The following is a 16,960-nucleotide window of genomic DNA, read 5'->3' on the forward strand; positions in this document are numbered from 1 at the left end:
ATGTGTCCTCCTGAGATCTGCTTAAATGAAACTTCCTCGCTGCTGAACGGAGAATCCAATCAGGTTTTTCCTTCTTGTCAAACGGAGGCTGAGGTCACAGGAATGGAACTTTGGATCAGAAAGTGGCTCCACTTGTCATTTGCGAACACTAGCGCACCTAGCGGTAGAAGGCATCTTCTGCCTGCAGTTAAGATAGGCAGCATGCTATGATAGTGTGAGTGCACATAGAAAGCCCGTGTGGAACGCTACCACAACACATCGCTTGTTGAGCAGAAAAACGAACACTTTTTGATTCACCGATTTGTTTGCACTTCTCCTTCTGTTCTGTGCTGAGGTGATAGCCGAAACATCGCCTACTGTAACGTCGCCGATATCGCCGCCGGTAAATCAAATGTCAACGGGTGTGCCGGAAAAGTTAAAGGATTTTCATCTACAGTTCTGAATGCTTTTGAAGAAAGCGGAAGATGTTGCAGTATTGATGGCACCACTGATCTTTTCATAACTACAACATGCTGGTAGCATAAAATACGCAGCACCGTCAGCCATCATTATCGATATAGTCCTCGCCGTGTTAAGTTCGTTTGCTTAAATAAAGTTGGTATAAATAGTTAACACTTGGACTTTTAATAAGAATAAAACACTAGCAACAATGTGGGTCCTGCATGTAGATTGACAAGGTGTGTGTCTTGAATAATCAGCTCCGTGAAACGATGGTGACTTGGTAGAATTGCTGGGTGCTTCATTTCGTAGGGGAGATTGGCGTTCTGGAGTCTCCCTCCTACACGAAGTGTTCCTTCTCCATCGATGAAAGGATGTAGCGAGCGTAGTTTGCTTTTACTGGGCAGGTTGGTTCCTTTATGGAGACATGTAAGTTCGGTGATGAATGCGTCGTTTTGAGCCATGTGACGCTTGTTGTTCTATTTTTTTTTTTTTTTTTTATATTTATTGAAGAAAATGATTAAATATTACAATAAACGGTTTGACAGCTTTCACCTTTTGTTCTTCTTCTTCATTCTGTTGGAGTTATTGTTCCCACTTTTCGGTCTTCTCTACGAACAGATTTGAGGTTACAAATGAATCGGTTGATAACCGCGAGAATTCGACATACTACTCGAATCGACGAGTAGCTATTCAAAAGATACTGTTCTATGGTGAAATCACTCCTTGGGACAATATTGGTATTTAAAATCGTGACTTGATGGTTTGCTTCACATATTGCAGGTTGTGCGACTAGGTGATCTAGGAAATCATCTTACTTGTAGAGCCAGGAAGGTCCCGTCCACCAGAGTGGGTGCTCCAAGAGTTCAGATGGCGTTATTCCTCTTGACGCACAGTCCGCTGGGTTATCTCCGGAAGCTACATGATGCCATGAGCTTCTTGGAAGTACATTCAGGATGGTTGCAGTGCGATTGGTAACATATGTTTTCCACTTTCGTGGGTGCGATGATAACCATTCTAGTACTATTGTTGAGTCCGACCAAGCATGCATCTGCAGATTGAGGTGATCGAGAGCAGAAGAGATCTTCTTCATCAGCGTCGTCAGGAGCACAGCAGCATTCAACTCGAGGCGTGGTAATGTAATTTGCTTGATAGGTGCTACCTTGGTTTTAGCGGCGATTAGTGTAACTCGTACTTCACCGTTCGGATCAACCGAACGGCCATAGACTACTGCGGCATATGCGGACTCTGATGCGTCTGAGAACCCAACAAGCGGCATTCTTTCTTCGTGATTAACAATCCAACGTGGTATACGGACCTTTTCCAACAGGTGAAGATTGTTTTTAACGCCAACCCACTCTTCCTCAATTGCTGCGGGAAGTAGGTCATCCCAGGTCAAGTCGTACAACCAGAGCTGCTGGAACAGGATCGAACAGCTTCGATGCGTCCGACAGAAGCTGACGTTTGGTGTTGCTGCTATCGATGTTTAGATACACCTTGAAGTCGAACGAGTCTTCTCTGGGCGACCAACGTATACCCAAGGCTTTAACAGAATCCGAGTCATTTGTAAACAGCAAAGGAATTGGGCCATCTCTACTATCTGCAATGTCCTCGACGAGTTCTGGTATATTCGACGACCATTTCCTAAGGGCAAATCCAGCGGCTTGTCGAAGAGATTCTGTAGCTAGATATGCAGCACATGATGTTCCGTACGTAACGGTAAGCAGGCGAAAGTGTTGGATGGGATCTTCGGGATTCTTCCTAAACACCACTCGGAGGTAGTCCACTTGATCCTCAGCTACCCATACTTGTCAATACATCTTCTCTGCATCGCTTGTGAACACTACTGGATAACTACGAAAGTGAGACAATACATCCAGAAAGTTTTCAGTGTTATTAGGTCCAATAAGCAATCGATCGTTGAGCGAGACTCCCGATGAACACGTAACTTAGTCGTTGAGCTATCTTCATTGTGCACAGCGTGATGCGGTAAATAGAAACATTCGTTCGGCTGCTTGTCGATTTCCTCGTCTGGGACAGGTTCCATGTGGCCCAAACGCAAATACTCCGACATAAGTGGTCGTCCATTAATTATGTCACACATTTAGGGGGAAGGGGGGTTTTTGAAAACTGTGACGATCCATACAAAAAAAATTAAGGTCCATACAAAAAATGTGACAAAGCGAGGAGGGGGGGGGGGTTGAAAATGGGCCAAATTTGCGTGACATAATTAATGGACCATCCCTAAAGTGTTCGTACTGCTGCTTAAACGTCGGATTCACCAAATTTTTTCGCTCCATGGCATGCAACCTCTTGACGGCTGCCACTAGCGATTCTCCTAGCGCAGTTTTCGTTTCGTCAAATGGTAGCCGAACCACAAATCTGCCAGTTTCATCTCGCTTGTGAGTTGTTTTGAAAATCTCAGTAGCACGCATCTCATCAGCTGTGAGCGACGGAACTTCTTCACTCTCCCAAAACATTCGCAGCGATTTGTCGATGTTGACATCGGAGTCGACATTGAGGGACGTACAATGTGTTTGAATACAAGCCCCACCTTCGAATCGTCCAGCTACCAGCCAGCCAAACACCGAGTTCTGTGCTACTGGCAATCCCATCTTCATCGGTAATTTGACCCATTCGGAGCATAGGTAGGAACAACTCTACTCCGAGAATGACGTCGATTTCTCGAAGCGTCGAACGGGATCGCTTGCAAGAACATCATTCGCTTCAAATCGAAAGTCTGACTTGGCATAGTTGTAGTCAAAACATCCAGAACGTATGCTTGAGTAGTCAGGATTACTTCATCGTTGAATCGAGATGACAGTTTCACATGTACTATCCCCTTAGTAGTACCAGCTGCGGCGCCTGCCACTCTTACCTCGAATCTTAATGAGTGCCGTAGGTAGCACCGCAATATTGGTAGCCGACTGTGTCGCAAGTACATCCGCTTTGAAGCTCGAGACCTCATTCGTTGAGCGAACTTCCTGTACCGCTGGCTCTGAGGCCGGTGAGCTGTATGCCGATTGGATTGACGGTGCTTGCACTAAATGCGCTGCCTAGCTGTCACCCTGTTGACAGAGGAGCGTGTGTTTTCGCTGATTGCAACCATTGACCCTACACGAAGACTTCGATGAACAATTCTTCACTGAGTGCGACGGCCTGAGGCAGTTGAAGCACAGTCTTGACTTCTGCACTAACTCCCTACGGTCAGCGACGCTTAAGGCTTTGAAGGAGTCACACTGATAGATCTGATGCTGTTCCGAAGAGCACTTCGGGCACAGCTGGGGTGCGATGTGAAAGCTTTGAAACTTCCTCTCTATAGGCTTCGCTTGATCCTTCCGAATTTCCTTTTTCGTAGCTTCCGGATTCGTAAAGATCTTCCGCGTGAACGAGGAACATGTCTCGAGGGCATCACAACGGTTTTCGAGGAATTTCAGGAACTCTTGAAACGTAGGATTCTGCATATCGACGATTTTTGTGGCCCACTGAGAACGTGTTTCCTTGTCGATTTTTTTTCCAAAAGGAGGTGAATGAGCCACGGGTCACACGATTCGTACTGGGCACCCATAGCACTCAGTTGTCTAATAACTTCGTCGGATGTCGTTACTAGTTTCCGAAGGCTGCTCGGGTGCGTAGATGACACGACTGGCTGTTCAAGGAATTTCTTCACTAGCGAGAAAACGGTGAACTTATGTTGATCATATCGTTCCACTAACTTGTCCCACACTTGGTTGTAATTCGCATCCGTGATCGTAAACGAGCTCACCAATGCCTAAGCTTCACCGTCAAGGTATGAAAGGAGATACTGCAGCTTTTGTGAGTCACGCAACGTCTCCTTGTCGTGAATGGTACTAACAAAAAGGTCCTTGAAAGAGCGACAGTCCTTGCGGTCACCGTTGAAGATAGGAATGTTGATTGGAGGAATCGTACGTTGAGCATTGGTTTAGCTGCAATGGCACGAAGTGATGCTTCTCGAAAGTCCCCTAGCTGGGCAGTTAACGCACTCGTTTGGCTTGGTTCTACAGGAGCAACCGTTGCTTGGTTCTACAGGAGCAACCGTTGCGTTTCCAGCAGTGCCGAAACTGCATGCCGTAGATTGTTGGTTGGTTCCTCAAACGTGTCATCACCACCAACAGACCCTTCCTCCATCTGCGAGTAGATACATTTGGCTTCATAATATAACTCCTCAAACTCAGTCCGGTAGTTGAAAACCGATGAAACTGCTTCCAATGACGGCGATTTCACTCTGCAAGTCGAAAAAATTGTTTCCGAGCTGGTGCAGCCGATCGACGCGTTCCCTAACCTCACAAAGTTGAGGGCTCCGGTTCTGGACGCGTTTCGCCATATTTAGCTCCCACTTCATCTTCTCGAAGAGCGAGTTCCGCTTGATCGTCAGTACTTCCATAGTCAATCGTGACATCCGGAACCGAAGGACCATAAAATGTTGTTGTATCAAGCGGAATTTTCAGTTTAATTTTCGGAAATAAATTCGCGACGAACTGTTTTGCGTTGTATCTTGTTTGGGTTTTTATTTGCAACTGTCAAAAACAAAGAAACATAATGCGCGGGAATTCACTTGAGCGAGGGAGTGGTTGGTTGATGTACTCTAAAACAATTTACTCTAAACAATTTCAGTTCATCATTTTCAACATATCATCAAAAATCTTCACCAAATATTAAATACCTTCAAAATGTCTGTGGGATTAAAATGTCTACACAAATTCAAATGTCTTAAAAATGCAGACATATTTTTAAATCTGGCATCCCTGAGTGCAATGTTCAATGCAAAATTGATTTAGTTGTTTTCAAATTGACGAGCATAATTTGGCTTCACTAAAGGCATACAAACTCCTCCGATTTGAACTTAATGAAAACCGTCTTCTCCTCCGTAACCCTATACGTTGCTTCCACTTCAACGAGATTAGCATCCAGTGCCTTCACAAAACTGACAATTTCGTCCATTGTGGGCTTCGCACTTCCATTGGGAAAGACAAATCCAATCGTTTTCTTTACTTCCACCATTTTGAACAACAAAATACATTGGCCGAGCTGTTGTAGGCAGCGAACAAAACGAACAAACTCAGCGAGCTGATTGAAAGCTGAATAAGTATTTTTTGCCTGAATATAATTTATTATTCAGCTATGAATGTTTATTGGGATAGTTGCTATTGATTTTATGGACGATCGAAATGAAAATCAAAACCGAATAAATTATAACCAAAGCCCTTGTTCTCCTTTATCTCACACCAAACAGATCCTGGCAAGCATCCTGGCCCCGCTGTTGGATGTGGTGTTCAGTTCCCAGGAGAAGGACAAGGTAACCACAGTCGTGACCGGCGTTATGTACAACATTGTGCCTTATCTGAAAACCCACACCGTGAAGAACATTCCAACGTTCCACGCGTGCTCCCACTTGCTGGCGAGTTTGAGCACCTATCAGGTCAGTTTCCTATCAATTTGAGCGTTCCCCATATGTGACTAATGTGTTCTGCTATGTTCACAGTATACTCGAAAAGCATGGCGGAAGGACGCTCTCGATCTGCTGCTGGATGGAGCCTTCTTCCAGTTCGATAGCCGCTGCTTGCCCTACTGGAAAACTATCCTGGATAGTTTGATGACCTGTGATAATACCACTTTTAGAGATCTTATGAGTAGGTTTTCCGAAGACTAGCTTGAATTTCAGTAATGTGCAATTCTTTAATTCGCAGATCGCTTGCCACTAGCACAAACCGGAACGCTGAACATATTCACCTCCAAGGAACAGGAGTACGAACAGAGGGCACTACTGCTGAAGCGGTTAGCCTTCGTCATCTTCTGCAGCGAGGTGGATCAATACCACAAGTACATGCCGGAGATTCAAGGTTTGTGACCTTCTGCTCAACGTCATCGGAGAATCCTAGTTGAAACTTTGAACATTTCCAGAACAACTTGCCAACAGTCTACGGCTCCCGCAGGTAGTCCCCCTTATCCAGTCGGCTGTGTTCCTCTGCTTCCGAGTGCTGTTGCTGCGAATGTCGGCCGACAACGTGACCAGCCTCTGGCCGATCATCATTGCCGAAATGGTGCAGGTGTTCCTGTCGATCGAGCAAGAACTGATGACAGATACCGAGGAGTTTAGGTGAGTTCCGGGTTCGGTTGGATTCCAAGTGTCTCTCTTGCTAACTTATGCTCATCACATCGCTCTGCCAGTAGCCACATATCGCGGTTCTTTCAGTTTCTAATCCAACGCTTTTGTAAATACAAATTTCCATCCATACGCTTTCAGCTCGCTCTCTCCTTCTCCACTTCTGACTCCGCCTGTTACAGTAGGACATCACACCACATAACTATTGATTGTAGTAGAATATTTGCTTTTGGTTTTTTCTTATTAAAAAAACAACATAGTTCAAAGAAGAAGTATTGCTCAAATTTTGACCAGTCGATATTTTGTCTCTTTTTCTCTCTTTCTCTGACCACTGTCCCACACTGTTTATCAGGTCGCAATCGAGGTAAGAAAACGTTCCCTCCCTTGAGTAACTTCGCAACTCCGTGGATCCGGTCCATGCCCAAGCTCAAACCATGCTCTTACTAAGGAGGTCTCAATAATTTTATTTTTCCAGTCAACACATTCGGATGCTATCCGGGCTCGACACGGCCTGGGTGACCAACACCAACAACGGTCTGTACTCGTACGGGCATCCCCACTGGCGAATGGTACAGCTGGAGACGGCGAAGCTGCTGGAGCTGGGATGCGTCCTCCCAGCGACCATTTTGCCGCACTTTCAAATGTAAATAACCTAAATTCGGTTGTGGGAGTTTTGGGTGGATTTCCTAACCATGTCGACTACGACGACTCGTTGCAGGTACCGTTGGGCGTTCGTTAGCAGTCAGAACGAGCACTATCTAACACCGGGAAGCTACGACGATGCCAAATGCGTAGCCTTCATTCCTCACGTCACTCGGATATCGCAGCTGATGGACTTCCGGTATACGTCACATTCGCCGGTAGGTACTGAATCTCAGGATGAATGCGTTTATGGGATTTCCAAAGTATGCAGCTAGTTATGGGTACCATTACTTATCCACAGAAGGCCCAAACCACCAAGGGAAGCCACATCATGCTGACCTGCCAGTCGATCAACACCCTGCAGGATCTGTACAGCTTTTTCTCGACGCTGTCGATGCGTTGGCCGTCGCACATTTCCTTCACGGCCGACACCGAGAAGGACACCAAAAACTGCCTCGACGAGGTGGAGAAGGTCCTGGCGCTGGATTTCCTCGAAAAGATGCCCACGGCCAAGTAGAGCATATCGGGTAAGTACTTGCCCATGTGCTCCATTTGAATCGGGTATAACCGAAAACTAGCCGTACGTGAAACTTGAATTGTGATCACAGATATTTTGTTTGTTTTGGTTCGACTTTCCGTTCCATCGTTATTCCTCTCTTTCTGATTGTGTAAAGTCAAAAATTTATCAAATTAACTCTATTTATTCTAAATTAGGACGTAAGTGAAAGTCAGGGAAACGGAACTAAAGCGACGGGGGTTTGACTGCGCATGATGGTCTCGTTCTCTTCCGGATAGTGAAAATATTTGAAAAGTGATATAAAGACAGAACGTATAGCACACGAGATGAACAGACACACACACACGCAGATTACAATATAGATTTACGTAGATGGAAATTAGAGAGCTAATATATAATTTAAATTAAAGAAGAGGAAGTTCGATTTCTGCATGTTCACTAGCTTATTTTTCTATGATTGCAGAAGTTCCTTGAATGATGATGAATCAAAAAATGATTACGAACCGTAAGAATGTGTTTAGTTGACTGTAAGTAAGTTATCAAGACAAAAAAAATTCAAACAAACAAACAACCTAGTGTCCCCAACACAATGAATGGATTGTGAAATGTGAAAATTTTAATAAATTTGAAAAACGTTCGCGATTGTTTTCGAAAAAGTTAAGCCAGGACAATTTCAGTACCGTTTGTGGTGTATCACAAAATAGCCATGATTTCAACGTTGGGAATCTTGTGGAACACGTAGCCATTCAGAAATGAAATCCGACTGGCCATCTATTAGGTATAGCTAATTGCTAACGCTAAAATTGTTTCGATTGTTTCAAAAAATTTTCAAAATGGTGTGTTCAATATTTTTCTATAAATCGTAGCACGAAAACGTTTCATTTAATCGAGATGACGTCTACAATAAACAATAAAAACAATATCATACACGCAGAAAAATGGATTTTTGTTTGAGGGCCTAATGTATTTTGTTATTGATTCAAACATATTGTATCACTATTTGAACAAAACATATTTTTGAATCAACAAAATGGTTTTTAGAATCAAAAGACAGATTATTGACTCTAAAACCGGTTTGTTGATTCAAAAATATTTTTCTTTGAATTAACCGAATAATATATTTGAATCAATACCAAAAATATATTAGGCCCTGAGCCAAAAATATATCTATTTGAATTTAAAAATCATTTCTCTGCGTGTACCTTACCTTACCAATCAAGCTAAGGCCTTGTTGTCCTCTGCTGTCCGAAGAAGTCGTCTCCACTCTACTCGATCTATGACCACAGTTCACCAGCCTCGTAGTCTGCGAAGGGTCCACAGGTCACCTTCTACTTGATCGATCCTGCGCGCCTTTTCTTCTTGTTCCTGTTGGGTCGCTTTCTAGAACCATTTTCTCTGGGTCGTCGTGCGGCATTCTTACGACGTGCCCAGCCCACCGTAGTCGCCCAATTTTTGCAATGTGGACGATAGATGGTTCTCCCAGCAGCTGATGCAATGCGTGATTCATTTGCCTCCTCCACGTTCCGTCATCTATCTGCACTCCACCGTAGATGGTACGCAACACCTTCCGTTCGAAAACACCAAGGGCGCGTTGGTCCTCCACGGGCATAGTCCAGGTCTCGTGGTCGTAAAGGACCACCGGTCTAATCAGCGTCTTGTAGACAGTCAACTTCGTGCGGCGGCGAATTTTATTCGACCGGAGCGTCCTCCGGAGTCCAAAGTAGGCACAATTCCCTGCCATAATGCGTCTTTGAATTTCTCTGCTGGTATCATTTTCGGCGGTCACCAGTGAGCCCAAATACACGAACTCATCGACCACCTCGATTTCGTCACCGTCAATCTGAACTCGGGGTGGGAGGGAGGCTAACATTGTCTTCCCTAGAACCTCTTCCTTTCATGTATTTTGTCTTTGATGCGTTGATGGCAAGTCCAATCCGCCTAGCTTCAGCCTTCAGTCTGATGTACGTTTCCGCCATCGTCTCAAAGTTCCGTGCCATGATGTCAATGTCATCGGCGAAGCCAAGAAGCTGGATGACTTCCTGTAGATCGTGCCACTCGTGTCTATCCCAGCTCTTCTAATCACACCTTCTAACGCGATGTTGAACAGCAGACACGAAAGTCCATCACCTTGCCGTAACCCCTTTCGAGATTCAAAGGGACTCGAGAGTGTCCCCGATACTCGAACAACGCACATCACTTGACCAATCGCGTCAGTTTATCCGGAAATCCGTACTCGTGCATAATCTGCCATAGCTGACCTCGATCGATTGTGTTCTATGTGGATTTGAAATCGATGAACAAATGATGTGTGGGCACGTTGTATTCGCGGCATTTCTGCAGAACCTGCAGAATCGCGAAAATTTGGTTCGTGGTAGCGCGGGCACCCATGAATCCCACCCGGTATTTCCCCACGAACTCTCTTGCAAATAGTGACAGGCGGCGGGATAAAATTTGCGAGAGTACCTTTTAGGCGGCGCTCAGCAGTGTGATCGCGCGGTAGTTGCAGCAATCCAACTTGTCGCCCTTTTTGTAGATGGGGCATACGACACCTTCCATTCACTCCTCCGGTAATATCTCCTCCTCCCAAATCTTGGCAATTACCCAGTGCAGCGCTCTAGCCAGTGCTTCACCACCGTATTTTAATAGCTCACTTGGTAGTTGATCTACACCAGTTGCTTTGTTGTTCTTCAGCCGACCGATCTCCTCCTCAACTTCTTGAAGATCAGGGGCCGGTAGCCTGTCGTCTTCTGCGCGTGCTCCAAGGTCTATTGCCGTGCCACCTTCGTTTTCTGCTGCTTCACCGTTGAGGTACTCGTCATAGTACCAACAATCAATACGAAACTAACGATTTTGAATTGGCTCACTACTTGACTAGCCTATTGGTCCCAAGCAAACGATTAACGTATCCCATTCTAGTCGAAATTCTAGTACTATGCAATGTTTGTTTTGATTCGCTATGAAAGTTTGACAGATAAAATGAGGGGTTATTGGTTTTTCCTATGTTTCGAGGGGTGAATTGATTAGCTTGGGACCGAAAAGAGTACCAGAGCTGAGCCAAAAAGTTGAGCACGTTATTTCGGGACCTTCTAGTCTTAGAGTTACCTCTATGATAGTATTGCTTGCACCTCTCAATCACCTCACACTCGTTCGTGAGAAGGTTACCGTCCAAGTCCTTGCACATATCGGCTTGCGGCACGTAGCCTTTGCGCGAACTATTTAGCTTCTCGTAGAACTTCCGTGTGTCATTTACGCGGTACAGATTTTCCATCGCCTTGTGATCTCGGGCTTCCTGCTGACGCTTCTTCATTCGGAAAACGGAGTTTTGTCTGTATCGCTCCACATTCAATCTCGTACGGTGTTGCAGCATTCTCGCCCGTGCTGCATTCTTCTCCTCTACTAACAGTTTGCATTCGCCGTCAAACCAGTCATTTCTTCGGTCCGGGATTGCAGTACCTAGTGCCGCTGCAGCAGTACTACCTATGGCTGAACGGATGTCCCTCCAGCCATCTTCAAGAGAAGCTGCGCCAAGCTGCTCTTCCGTGGGTAGTGCAACTTCCAGCTGCTGCGCGTAGTCCTGGGCAACTCCGGCGTCCCGTAGTTGCTCAATGTTGGGTCGCGGCGTTCGACTTCGACGTGTGTTATGCACCGTCGAGAGTTTTGAGCGCATGCATACTGCAACTAGGTAGTGGTCCGAACTAGGGTCCGAATCTATGTTCGCACTGCGGTACGTGCGGACGTTGATAATGTCGGAGAAGAATTTCCCGTCGATTAGAACGTGATCGATTTGGTTTTCTGTATGTTGGTCAGGTGATCTCCAGGTGGCTTTATGGATATCCTTGCGGAGGGAAAAGGTACTTCGAACTACCATACCCCGTGCCTACCATGCCTCCCGTCCTACCTGAGCGTTCATGTCGCCGATGACGATTTTGACGTCCCGTTGCGAATAGCCGTCGTACACCTGCTCCAGCTGCGCATAGAACGCTTCTTTCTCGTCGTCGGGTCTAGTGCACGTTGATGATGCTGTAGTTGAAGAAACGGCCCTTAATCCTCAACTTGCACATCCTCGCGTTGATCGGCTGCCAACCAATCACGCGTTGGCGCATCTTACCCAGCACTACAAAGCCGGTTTCCAGCTCGTTGGTGGTGCCACAGCTCTGGTAGAAAGTAGCCGCTCGATGCCCGCTTTTCCATACCTTTTGTCCCGTCCAGCTTCGAAGTTGCGTTATAGTTCGTCATAGATTAACCTATCGCAGCCCGGGAAGCCGAGCGATTTGCAGTTCCATGTTCTGAGTTTCCAATCGTAGTCCTTATTTCGTCGCGTAGGTCTGTGCCAAGTGTTCCGATTCGTATTTCTTTCTTCGGTATTTGCAACTTTGTTTTTTTTTTTCCAGGGCGGCTTCTTGGGCCTGCCCCACCCCCCTGTCTCGCCGAGGGACCATCGTGCACAGCTCTATTTAGAGTCCCACGCTGGCACAACGACGGTGATTAGCCGCTCCTAACATGGAGAACAGACGCCGTTTTGAGCCGCACCTCCATGGTGAACAGACGCTCAGGTTTGGTGAAGCATTTTCTCTATCACCGTACTATGGTACTATGGTTACCGCGCCAGTGTTCGCGTCGCACCTCTTCACTTTGCTATTGCCGGACTGGCAACATTGCCCAGGCTACGCCACCCAGCTGTGTCCATGTTTCAGCTGGTAGTCTTTTGTTATCATATGACTCGGGGAGGCGTGAAGTAGGAACTTATGAGGACCAGGGCTAGGTATTCCGCTCCTTCCAGGTTGTCAACTCACCATTTTGTAGCCCAACAATATCATATTGTTGGTAAAAAAAAACTGATACAAAGTGCACGAGCAAAACAGCGCAATTCTTTAATATTTTTAAACAAACGTTTTCTTGAAGCTTATCCGGGGTGTCTACTACCAGGGAATCTTAAAATTCTCGTACATCAGCATCAAGCAATTCTTCAAAATTAGAATAGAATACATATCTAGACCAACAATTGAAATAGGCGGAACAACCAAACGAAAACAATGACTTTAAACATAAAATTCTCGAGAATCAAAACACTCCCACGCAAACTAACAATGCCATTCGATAAAGGAACTTTGCTCTATCAGATGACGGTGTTAGATTGCTTGGATGTGCTTTGATTCTGGAGGAATTTGCGTTTAAAGCCATTGTTTACGTTTGGTTGTTCCGCCTATTTCAATTGTTCGTCTAGAAATATTGAAGTACGCCGAGGAATGTTTTCAAGAATTTCAATCCATTGTATAGTAGGTATAACCAACTTTCTTTTCCTCGTTATGTCGACCATAACAAACAATTATGCAAAGTTTCATACAAATCGGAGAAGGTCGCGTCAGATGGATTCGTCATTTAGCGTGGATCTACTCATTTTGTACATGGCCCCATTCAACGGTAATTTTTATTCCTCCTGCATCGAGTGTCACCCTAACCTCCATCAAATTGAAAGATAAATTTAGGAGTATTAAGAGAATTAAAAATAATTTTATTATTGACATAGGTCGCAAGAGTTACAAGGAAGTATACAACAATATCAATACACGCAATTAATAAAAAACAGCTTTCTACATTCACACCTGGTTCGTATTCCATCCAAGCCTGAGTCATCCAGCTCAACTTACCGTACCCAAGCTTACAGGAAAAATAACACAAACAAAAATATGACAACCATCGCGACAATCAGCAGATAGAACATGTTCTTGATCGAATACTTTTGATCCAACGAGAGGATGACCTGCCGCAGGTGTGTTCTAATTTCACCCTCCTTCCGGTTGGGCCCTTCCGGCCGCTGACCCCGTGTCGATACCAAACGCGAGGAAACGTAATTGTCGTCGGCTACCCTGGTCGAAGCATAGCTGGGCGCAATCGTACGCCGGATCGGGTGATCCCGCAGCGCATTCAGTTGGGCATTCTCCGTCTTCAACCGGGAGAGGCGTTTGGTGAATTCACTCAGATAGGGAGAATCTGTTGGCTCAATTTGAACTTCTTCGCGTCTTGCTTCCCGAGGAGTGTACGTTGTGGCAAGCGAAGGCCGTCCAAACGACGAAGACAGCTCACTTTGACGACTGGGTGTAGTAGCTGCGGAAAATCCACTGCCTATTGTTGCCCTCTTACTACTTGTGCTGGTGGATGTGATGTTGGTAGTATAGTGCGACTCACGGGAAGGCGTAAGCTGAGGGCGCGGTCTGCGTTCCGGTATCGGTTCTGGTTCTGGCTCAACCACAACGCTACCCGTCGACTCGGTGAGGTCTATTTCCATTTCTTCTAAGATTGGCGGTTTTGCGGTCATTTCCACTTGATGAACGTACGAAGTGGTGACCATTTCCGCCCGCGACAAAGACGGACTTGCCGACTTACGATCACGACGGTTCATCATTTGAGATAATGGGAGCATCTCTTCATCTTCTTCGGAAGAGTCTTCAATGATCACCGGTTCCTTCGAGGCAGTCACTTTTGGAGCATCATCCTTGCTTAGAACCGGAGTAATTCTACCTGACCTACGCTTGTTAGCTGGATCGAGCTTATCGGATTTTGCCGCTGCCGGTTTCGGTGGCGGTAAATCTGGCACCACCGGGAGCGTTTTCGACAGCTTAGATGCAGGTCCGCCGATGGTGACGCGTCGACTAGATTCCTTCTTCTGGACCTTTTTTGGTTCTTCGGCGGTATCCGTGTCATCGTCGGAGGAAAACTTGGTGACGTGAATCGTATCCCGGCGCGTTTTACTGTTGGCACTATCGACGTAGTTCTTCAATTTCTTTACCACCAGCTTCCGGGTCGTTGCAGTGATGGGCATATTGGGCATGCCAAACTCGAGCATCTTCCGACGCAGTTGATCATTGGAGAGGTCATCGAAGTTTTCCATCCTGGAAAACGGGGAAGAAACGTTATAACATCGATAAATCGAAGGAAATCAAGAAAAATGCCCTCTTACCTCACAAACTTAGCCCAAAACGCGATTTTAATATCGAAATTTGTCCGTTTTAAACGATAGCTTACGCTGAGAACTTCTGTAGCCGTTCACTTTTTGCGGTTTTTAATTGACGTTACACCGCGGCAGAGAAGTTGTTTTTTGAAAAGCCTTTAGTCTTGTTTTTCCACGATTGGTCAAGGTTTCGAGCTGTGTGGCAGGGGTGGAATCAAACATTTTCAGCTCGAATGGAGACTGCTCTGACGTTTACTGAATGCTGATGGCTCAAATGTCAATCACTTCCAGGCATTCACGCCCGGTTGTTTGGTGCAATTTGTGTAAAGCCCTACACTAATAAAATTTCAAAGATTGTTTTTATGTGTCCCACACATGAATTTTTGCAATGTGATCAACAAATGATATCTATGTGTCAGACACATACTTATTGCGCATTTCACACCAAATTGGACTAATAAGCGCGTTTTCACTTATTAAAAAGTGTGATAAAATTGCAAGTTTACGTCTACTCGTCTTGTTGTCTCGGGTGCACTTATTCCTTAAGACATCAAAACGATTTGACGGAAACGTGCACTTTTATCCGAGCTTTTATCACACTTTTTGCATTTTTGGGACAGTCCAGTTTCAGATGCAATCTGCATTAATATGTGTACACATAAAAGCCATGTGTAACCACACATACTATTCATTTGACTCATAAATTCCATGTGTGCTTCTGAGTGGATTCTGTTTATGTGTGGTCACATGAAAATTATGTGGAATTGTACATGGAAATTCGTCAATAAAAATACACAAATCAGTCCTGGTGCACAGCATTACGTACATAATTGTGCCCAGCAGCTCACGGTACGGTTCTTGGGTTGACTCACCATCACGGGAAACAACCAGGTTCTTCTCCATAGGCGTCTTGGTCGGGTTACAATCCGTCATCTTAAAGCGTATCAATATTTTTTTCGATTTCGTTTCTTGAGAGAGTTTCATGGAATTCGTCGCACGGTCGTATTCTAGTTTCATACCTAGGAAACGACTGATCTCACCGCAGTCCGTCATCTTGAACGTCGAACTCAGGGCTTTCTTCAGATTCACAATCGTTTCAATCTTCCTCCCAGCGATGAGCAAATCGTCCACATACAGAATGATATAAATTTCGTCTCCTGGTACCACCCGCACTGAACTTTTCGTTCCAGCACCTTGGGGATTGCTTGAGGCCGTACAGGGACTTGAGTAAGCGGCACACTGTATTAGGGGACGCTGCAACACCGTCGGGAACCGCCATGTACAATTCCTCTTTCAGGTCGCCGTGCAAAAACGCCGTCTTGACGTCCATTTGATGGAAATGGAAACACTGTTGCACTCCGACCGCGAGAACCGTCCTGATGGTGGCCAGTTTTGCCTCCTCGTAATCGACTCCAGCCTTCTACAGGAATCCTTTCACCACCAGTCTCGCCTTATGTTTGACCGCATTGCCGGCCGAATCGTCCTTCAGCCGAAACACCCATTTCGATTTCAGAGGCTTCACTCCCTTCGGACAGCTCGTAAGACGCCAGACCTTGTTCTCCTCCATGGAACGTAACTCATCTCGTACCGCAGCCATTCACATGGCTCGGTCAGCACGCTGGGGCAGTTCATCAAACGATTCGGGTATATCTGCGGAAATCAATTCGCCAGAAATAGCTCTATAACCGATGAAGTAATCAAATAACTTACCGGGGAGCCTGCGCTTCCGGCCGCTATGCCTCGACGACAATTCACTAGGAATTTCGCGTCTTTCTGTGGGTGAAGGGAGCGTATTTTCTGGTTCTTCAACCGGTTCTTCAATATCATCGTCGGGTTCTGCTTCAATTCGATTGATTTCAGGTTCATTATTGGCTTCACGAATTTCATCTGTGGGGGCCGGTTGGCAACGTTCCTCCTCTTGCTCGAACGGGAAGTGGACGGTCAATGGGACATCGTTTTCTTGCTGCATCACAGCGTACGGGAAGGACGACTCATCAAACTTGACGTCTCGAGCAATCGTAAGCTTTTGAGCCACCGGGTCCCAAACGCGGTAGCCGTTCGGAGCGTACCCAACCATGACCATCTCCTTGCTCTTCGCATCCAACTTACGCCTTTGCTGCTTTGGAATCCACACGAAACTCTTGCAGCCAAACACACGAAGTTTGTCCAGATCCGATCTGATACCGAACCACATCTCTGCCGGGGTAACACCAGAGGGCAACGCACTTGTTGGGCTTCGGTTCATCAAGTAAACGCAGGCGAGGGCTGCTTCGGACCACAGCTGCTTCGG

General features: G+C 45.9%; 3 protein-coding genes across 6 annotated transcripts in view; 1 reads left to right on the top strand and 2 right to left on the bottom strand.

The window, feature by feature from the left end:
- Positions 1–8,382, top strand: part of LOC135713682 (protein dopey-1 homolog) — a 78,644-nt gene extending 70,262 nt beyond the window's left edge. For 3 of the 4 annotated variants that reach the window (XM_065236852.1, XM_065236849.1, XM_065236853.1), the window contains 8 exons: positions 5,693–5,878; positions 5,942–6,089; positions 6,147–6,299; positions 6,361–6,556; positions 6,915–6,926; positions 7,038–7,205; positions 7,281–7,422; positions 7,506–8,382. In XM_065236852.1, the coding sequence (XP_065092924.1) occupies positions 5,693–5,878; positions 5,942–6,089; positions 6,147–6,299; positions 6,361–6,556; positions 6,915–6,926; positions 7,038–7,205; positions 7,281–7,422; positions 7,506–7,721 (1,221 nt within the window). In that variant the 3' untranslated portion in view covers positions 7,722–8,382. The remainder of the gene's footprint in view (positions 1–5,692; positions 5,879–5,941; positions 6,090–6,146; positions 6,300–6,360; positions 6,557–6,914; positions 6,927–7,037; positions 7,206–7,280; positions 7,423–7,505) is intronic. The other variant, XM_065236850.1, reaches the window with a different exon arrangement.
- The window catches only part of Xxylt (Xyloside xylosyltransferase), a 302,336-nt gene that overhangs the window by 83,252 nt on the left and 202,124 nt on the right, over positions 1–16,960 (bottom strand). The gene's annotated exons all lie outside the window — the stretch shown is intronic.
- Positions 13,255–14,799, bottom strand: LOC135713761 (otefin-like). The gene is made up of 2 exons (XM_065236994.1): positions 14,680–14,799; positions 13,255–14,611 (listed from the first exon to the last, which is right to left on the bottom strand). The coding sequence occupies exon 2, from the start codon at positions 14,608–14,610 to the stop codon at positions 13,381–13,383; it is 1,230 nt and encodes a 409-aa protein (XP_065093066.1). The 5' UTR covers position 14,611; positions 14,680–14,799; the 3' UTR covers positions 13,255–13,380.

This window comes from Ochlerotatus camptorhynchus, unplaced genomic scaffold (assembly GCF_037179485.1).
Source record: "Ochlerotatus camptorhynchus isolate MF236.1 unplaced genomic scaffold, CSIRO-AGI_Acam_v1.1 ptg000577l, whole genome shotgun sequence".
NCBI classification, from domain to species: domain Eukaryota; kingdom Metazoa; phylum Arthropoda; class Insecta; order Diptera; family Culicidae; genus Ochlerotatus; species Ochlerotatus camptorhynchus.